This window comes from Alligator sinensis, unplaced genomic scaffold, assembly GCF_000455745.1.
Source record: "Alligator sinensis unplaced genomic scaffold, ASM45574v1 scaffold628_2, whole genome shotgun sequence".
NCBI classification, from domain to species: Eukaryota; Metazoa; Chordata; order Crocodylia; family Alligatoridae; genus Alligator; species Alligator sinensis.
This window is the reverse complement of record NW_005841833.1, coordinates 3,194,670-3,202,203: the sequence shown is the minus strand read 5'-3', so window position 1 is coordinate 3,202,203 and position 7,534 is coordinate 3,194,670. Positions and strand designations below refer to the sequence as shown.

General features: G+C 53.4%; 1 protein-coding gene across 2 annotated transcripts in view; it reads left to right on the top strand.

Annotated features, from left to right (window-relative positions):
• The window catches only part of WSCD2 (WSC domain containing 2), a 107,155-nt gene that overhangs the window by 74,629 nt on the left and 24,992 nt on the right, over positions 1-7,534 (top strand). For both annotated transcript variants that reach the window (XM_006015159.2, XM_025198700.1), the window contains 2 exons: positions 1,947-2,068; positions 6,523-6,697. In XM_006015159.2, coding sequence (XP_006015221.1) covers positions 1,947-2,068; positions 6,523-6,697 — 297 coding nt within the window. The remainder of the gene's footprint in view (positions 1-1,946; positions 2,069-6,522; positions 6,698-7,534) is intronic.

Sequence of the window (7,534 nt, the reverse complement as noted above, 5' to 3'; positions counted from 1 at the left end):
CCTGCTGCCAGGCAGCCCTGCACTTTTCTAATTCCTCATCACTTGGAAACTGATTTCTAGGATTAAGGGTGCTTTCGCGTCTTTTCAGAGCTAGCAAAATTCACCTACGCTTGCAGGAGATAATGTTGAAAAGCCCCAGCAAGCCGCTGGCATCATTGTGCTGATAGAAAACCACAAATGTTTTAAAGGAATAAGCAGCAGAGGGTTAAAAGTGGGTGCAATGAGTGCTGGGGAGTACAAACACTGCTCAGAGAGAGAGAGAAGAGGGGGAAAAATCAACCTGATGGAGGGTCTGTGAAGGCCTTAAAAATAAAAAGGCATGGATCTTCACCCGTCCCTGGGCAAGGGATAGGGATCAGTTGTGAACTGTGGGCCGAGTGTGCTATAGACATGGCCAAAGCATGGACCAGCTTGGTGCCTGGGGAATTGCACCTTCCTCCTCCACAACGGCTTTTGCAATGTTTGAACTAGGATGAACGGGAGGAAAAAAAGGTCAGGAGCATGACCGAGTGGAGGGAACCAACATCTGGAAATGCCAGGACACAATCAGGAGGCTCCTTGTTCCCCCTGTCTAATGAGAGAAGAAGAAATGAGTGCCCGGAAGGAGGGAGGACGAGGAATTCATCAGCGATCAGGCTCTTCGGGGAGGCCGTCTCAGCGCGAGCGCATGTTGCTGTGCCGTTGCTGGATAACGTGTCGGGGTAGACGTGTGGCTGCTGTGTTTCAGCTGGGGTATTTTTTATTCAGGTCAGCAAAGACTGGTTCTCTCGGTGACGTTCTAGGTCCTTTCTCAGAGTAAAATCAATTGCCTTCAGTTCAGATTGGATCCCTGGCTCGGCCAGAGGCTTTTTTAAGTTAAAGCTGTCTGGAAAGAAGGATCGTTGTCTGAAAATTAGGGAAGGGCTTTTTTAAATCCGTGCAGTGGAGCGACCACATGGCATGTGGCTTGGTGCTGTGGGTCGAGGTTGTCCAGCTCTGCTACCAGTCGGTGTCAGTCCTTCCATCTCTCAGAGACGTGTATCATGGAGAAGTGGGGCTGGTTGCAGAGGTTGCATCTAGTTCTGAGGCAGGATCAGCCCTGTCCAAACCATCCTGTGCAAATCCATAATCTAACCTCATTGTAATACCACCATCAACTCTGACACACCATAAGAAAGCACACATGACCCTGCCACAGATCAAGCAGGGGAACTGCGGCGACCAACGTCCTACTTCTGTAAAAGGTTGTTGGTATACCCTCGGGAGATCCCAGGAAGAGGTCTGTGCCCCCCACTAGAGAGTAAGGCAAACCCCCCCACAGTTTATACCAATCCGACCATGGGGTAAAATTCCTCCCTGACCCTGGCATAGGTCTGACCCTGAATGGAGGGGCAAGACCCACTAGCCAGGACCCTCCTGGTTTTAGTCCCAGCAGGAGCATTGGCAGTCAAAAATTGCCAACCTGGGCTGCAGCCAACACCCAGTGCCTTTGAGGAAGGTGCAACCCCCCTGGCTCATGTAGCAGAAAGCAGGGGAGGGGACAACCAGCAAAGTCCAGAAACCTGGGAAACCCCTGTAGTAGGACATAGGCATAGCTATGCCTACACCATCCCTGACCAGTGGCTGTCCAGCTCTTCCCGACCACCTCCAGTGATGGAGAGTCCCCTAGGCAGCACTTCCACAGGAGATGGTTTTGTGCTCCGTCATAGCTGACCAGCGTCCGTAAAACTAGGTGCTGGGGCATGTATGGGATTGGAGTGAATGACAGCCGTCTACCACCCTCCAACAGGTTGTGTGGGGGGAAGACGGGGCACTTTGAGGTTGCAAAGTCAGCAGGGTGGCAAGCAGGTTGGGGGGTTGACAGAGGGCCTTCACATCCATCCACATAGAGTTGGCGCTGCACCACGGTCCCCCGCGAGCCGGAATCTCTCCTCTGCTGCTGCTAAGTGATGCCTTTTCCGTTCTAGATGGCAGCGCGATCTTCCGCGGATGCTTCCACAGGCCGGACAACATCTCCATAGCTTTGCCTGTGAGCCAGGTGATGCTCAACATGTCGGTAGACAAGTGCGTGGACTTCTGCACTGAAAAGGTAAGTGTAACGCCCATCCAGGTATCCCCTGACAGGGACGGGCCTCTGAGCTGACACACAACCTCCAGCTAGCAGGGGTAACTCCTTAGAGCCCAGTGAGTCAACTGGTGTGAGCCAGAGAGGACCTGATTTAGGGTCTTCTCATGGCTCAGCCTTGGCCTCTGAATAATAATAATAATAATAATAATAATAATAGGAATCACAGCAGATTGATTTTAATCTGGTTTCCTATAACAACATGTAGCCAAACTACAACCAGCACCATTCACAGCCTACCTTTTCACCATAAAAAAACACTTACGCATCAGTAGGATAGCAATGCAGAGGGTTGCTACAACTTCTCCCCTTTCACTTCATCTATAAGCTACCTGGGTATTATCCCCTGACTGAAGCTTTACCTGGAGCAGTCTGACAAGCCTTTCACAGATTCAGAGGAAGGTTTTTGTATTTCTGCGTTGGTGGTGGCCAGATTTGACCACATCGCTGCAAGCACCTACTCTGGATACCTTCAAGAAATGCCTGGATGCTCACCTTGCTGGGGTCATCTGACCCCAGCTGACTGCCTGTCCTTTGGGCAGGGGGCTGGACTGGATGATCTCGCGAGATCCCTTCCAGCCCTGATGTCTATGAACTCCATGAAACAACAGCGATTGCTTCCCGTATGAAAATGAGAGGTCAGGGTCTCAGCTGATACAAATGATCACCAGTTCATTCAAGCCGAGGGAGTGATGCTGATGAACGTTAGCTGAGCATCCGGGGCTGCGTCAGCTCCATCCTGTACTCCTAAGACTCAACAGGGTGTAGAAGGAGGTGCTCCCTGCTACCTCCCTTGGCGGTGCGTCTGAATGGAAGGGATCAAAGAAAAAGGTCTGGGTGGAGAGGCTGTGGTGGGTGTGGGAGGGGGACTGAGATGGTGGAGAAAGTGGGGTTGGAGAAATGATGAGGAGAGTGTCCCTACAGAGTCCCGTGAAGGGCCTGGGTAAGAGCCAGAGGGGCCTAGAAGAAAGGAAAGACTGGGTCTCTTTTCTACTTTATATGCAAGACCCAGAGACAGGAAGGCGGGGAGAGGGATTTAAGCTATCAGCTCATCCTCGAGGGAGACTTGGTCATGTCTGGACACAGGAGTGAGGCTGAAGGAAAGCTTATGTTTTCTGTTGCCCAATGCCTTGAAAACACACCGTGAGCAGCTCCTGCCCAGGTGAAGACGGGTCCCCACAGAGCTGACAAGGCATTGCCCCACCTGGCCGGCTGCTTCAACACCATCAGCTGCTTAGAGTCCCTTTCCATCAGGTTTCTGAGGTCCTACCTTCATGACTTGGTGGAGCGTGCATGTGTTAACACCTTCGCTTCCACCTTCTGCTTCCCTTGGGGTAACACTGAAGCTAAATGGGTCTACACCCAGTTGCCCCAGCTAAGGATTTGGCTTTCGGGCAAGGGTGGGGAGGGCATCTTTCTGACCCAGACTGCACACTTGCCAAGGGTCTTGTTGAGCAGGGGCAGAGCGGGACCTTTGGGCCAGCTAGCAACAAGATCTCCCACCCACCCCAGACTTTCACTATACTCTAGTAACTTCCCTTAATTAGCGACCTGAGACCTCTAGCCGGGTTTTGTCTGTGTTTGATGCAATGTGATGCGAAATGCATGAGAGGGAGCCGCAAATTGTGCAATGGTGGGATGGGGAAGGGCAGATTCCTTCTTCACTGCAGCGGCACTGGTAGCTCATGCCCTGAAACATGAAGATGGTTCATTTCTGCGGTGGCTCGGATGGCTGCAGATATGAGTCACAGAAAAGTCGAAGGCCATTTTGGAAACTAATTCAGGTGCCCCTGCAGTAGTGATCTTTGTTGCAAACAGCATCCGGGTCTGCAATTAGCAGGGACGCAGAGAGCTTCAGGCGCGCCCCGAAAGAGTAGGGTGCTCTCAGGCAAGGAGCTACAGAGGAGCAGCTGCCTCTAGGGGAATTTGAATGAGGCGCTGGGGTTTTACCGGGTTGCTTCACACCCATGAAACCCCCTAGTCTTGGAGAGGCCCATTTCAGGAAGCTCAAGCTTAAATCGCAGCTACGTCCTGCGGCCCTGCATCCACTGACCCTGGAGGTCTCTCTGCTGTAAGGTCACAGGGTATGTCCAGAGATCCCCCAAGCGAGACGTGCAAACACTAGAGCCCCTGGAGAGGAGTCCAAATGGCACCATGCAACCGCACCGGGATAAATCCCCAGAGCTAACTACCCCAGGCAGGCATAGCGCTATGCCCAGATGCCTACACTGCTCCGGTGCTGGAGCCGGGGTGCGCTTGGGCACCTCTGCTCAGGGCGGCAGAGACGTCCGCTCCGTGTTGCAGGCCGCTCAAACAGATGCCGGCTGAAAGGAAGGGAAGGGATTGGGAGCCTGCCTTGGCTTCCTACATCTGGCAGCTCAAACACACTGGAAGATTTTTTCATCCTCCAAACCACACACCAGAAACAGAGGCTCTTTCCCCGGCTGTACGGCGCTGACAGGCTTCTCAGCGGGCTCCCTCAACAGCCGCGAGAGCCCCGCTGAAAGCCATTAGGTTCCCTGCTCTCTGTCCACAAGAACCGGGGCCTCTTCCCCCGGCTGTACGGCGCTGACAGGCTTCTCAGCGGGCTCCCTCAACAGCCGCGAGAGCCCCGCTGAAAGCCATTAGGTTCCCTGCTCTCTGTCACATCAGTTAAATACGAGCTGCGGCTCTGCACCTCGGCCCTGCTTTCTCGCCGCTCCCTGGAGAGCTGGGCTCGGGGAGATGTAAATAAAAGCCTGTGTGTGGAGCCCCTTGATTAACCCAGCGTTGCCGCAGCCCCGGCTGTTAAATTGCCTGTCACTCTCTGAATGTTCCCTCATAACTCTGTACTTTAAAATCCAAATGAGGTCACTGAAGATGCAGTCTATGGGCTTTTAGTAACCTTACTCTGGGTGACAAACTCACAAATTACCAGAGCTGTAGCAGGCCATGATTTTAAGAGGAGCATCATAGCTCCAGATATATTACACCCCGCGCTAGCAAATAGCTCAGCAATTTCCACGCCGGCGTTTTTGGAATGCAGGACCACGGCTGAGCGAGGAGACGCTGGAAATGATAGAAATCTGGGAGGTTTCTTTTCTTTTTTTTCCTGCTGGCCACTGAGACAGCACTGCAGGCAGATCTGAAGGAGGCGCAGAGCCTCGCGGCTGGATTCAGATGTGGGTTGGCAATGGGCGATGCAACTCTGCCCGCGGGATGGGCCGTCTGGACGGAGCACCGCACACCTTCCTTAGCTTGCACTGGGCAAAAGAAGAGGCTCAGGAGTAGCTTATGGGGGGAGACTTTCATGTCTTTTTAATGCAAAGGGGGAGCAAATGGAGCAGCAGAACCCAGATGTGTGCTCGTCTTCCCTCCCCCCAGTTAGAAGGAATAAAAGGGGCTCTTCAAAGCATGGCCCTGGCAGGTAGCCGGAGGGGTCCAGCTGGGCCAGGTGGGGTGGAAAACCTCCGCGAGGACCTACTTGCAAGGGGTAGGGAACAGAGGCAGGACATCCTGCTTTTGCCACTCTCAGTAGCAAGCTTCCTCTACGTGGTAATGGTCCGTGAGCTGGGAAGCACAGCTCGGGGAGCCGCGGGAGGAGAGGTGCAGATCAAACTGGGACGTGTTTGGATCGTACAGTGACGAGGGCCGCAGATTTCCCATCCGCACACAGGACTGGGGACCCCGCCAGGAACACGACACAGCCAGGTTGGAGAGGGAAGGGACAGCCCCTCTGTCTGTGCACCAGCCAGGCCTACAGTGCGAGGAAGGCTGCTCCCATGGTTCAAAGAATCATAGAAAATGAGGGTTGGGAGGTCACATCTAGTCCACCCCCTGCTCCAAGCAGGACCAGCCCCAACTACATCATCCCAGACAAAGCTTTGTTTAGCTGCAGCTTAAAAATCTCCAAGGATGGCGACTCCACAGCCTCTCTGGGTAGCTTATTCCAGTGCTTTACCACACTCCCGGTGAGAAAGTTTTTCCTAATATCCAACCTAAACCTCCCTTGCTGCAACTTGAGCCCAGTGCTCCTTGTTCTGTCATCTGCCCCCACTGAGATCAGTCCAGCTCCATCTTCATGTGCTGCAGCTATTGGGTACCCAAAGATGCCTGCTGCATGCCTTGGGCGGTAGGGTTGGAAGAGCTGCTTGCAGCTTAGCTGAGAAACTCAGGTTAAAGCCTGATCCTCCAAAGGGACTAAAGGAAAGGCTCCAGCCACCACAATGGCTCCTTTGGGAACCATTAGAGGCAGGAGAATTAAAGGGAACTTGGCTCCTAGGGCCAGCCGTCACCCTAGGGTTAATTGGGAAAGGCCTTCGTGAGATTGGGACTTGCCTCATAGCTTGGGGACGTGGGCCCAGGTTACAGGGGTGCACTGTCTCCTAGCCGGGCGCATCTCACTCGGGCTGAAACGCTCCATCTCTTGCTCCCCACAGGAATACCCGCTGTCGGGCCTCGCGGGGACCTCCTGCCACTGCGGCTTCCCCACCACACTCTTCACCCTGCACGAGCGCGAGGATGAGCAGCTGTGCGCGCAGAAGTGCACTGGCGAGGATTTTGAGAGCTGCGGGACTGCCGAGTACTTCATCGTCTACCAGACACAAGTGCAAGGTACCCAGAGTCCCGCCTGCCGCTGTCTCACTCCCGGGGCTCTTCGGGCTGGTTTGCTCTGGGAGGTTCCCAAGATGCGTCTGCCACGGGGACGGGTTTGAACTCTCCTCCTGCAGAATGAGCAATGCCTGGTGCAACCTCTCACCTGCGTGGGGTAGGGGTAGGCATGAGCCCTCTCAATTATATCTCTCATGCGGCAAATCACTCTGCAAGGTTATTTCTTACCTCTTGTAAGCTACCCAGCCTGCTTGCTGCACGCCCAGTGTGGAGGCCATTCCCCCCCCAGCACCTCCGCTAAGAAATCTTTTGCTTGATGAAATCTTGAGTTGTGATCCCAGATCCATAGCAAGTGCTCGGGGGTCTTCGCTGAGCAGCATGTTGAGACCTCGTTCCTCTTCCCCAGTGCACTTTCTGTGCAGACTTGCCCTCCCGGCCCGGCTGTTGGAGGGGAAGGAGACAATACCTCATACCCCTGGTTGCCGCCTGTGTTTAAATTCACCTTCGGCATGCATGGAGACCCGAACCTCAGTTTGCCCCGGATAAAATAACATCAGTTTCCAACCATCCATTCGGCTTTCATTAAAAATTACCATTTATTTTAATTTCCCAGGAAATAAATCCTCCTCTGAACAAACAGCTGTAATTACTGCTTAAATCAGGCACAGGAAATAACAGTTTGCCATCTGCCTTCAGCAGATTTCTTTCTCATCTTCTTTCTTTCTCTCTTTCTCTCTTTCTCTCTTTTGTTCTTCTTTTTCTTTTTTGTTGTTGTCACCATCGAGTCGCGGGCCAGAGCGACTGCTCGTGGAGGGAAAGCGGTGTCCCTGATCTACCCTC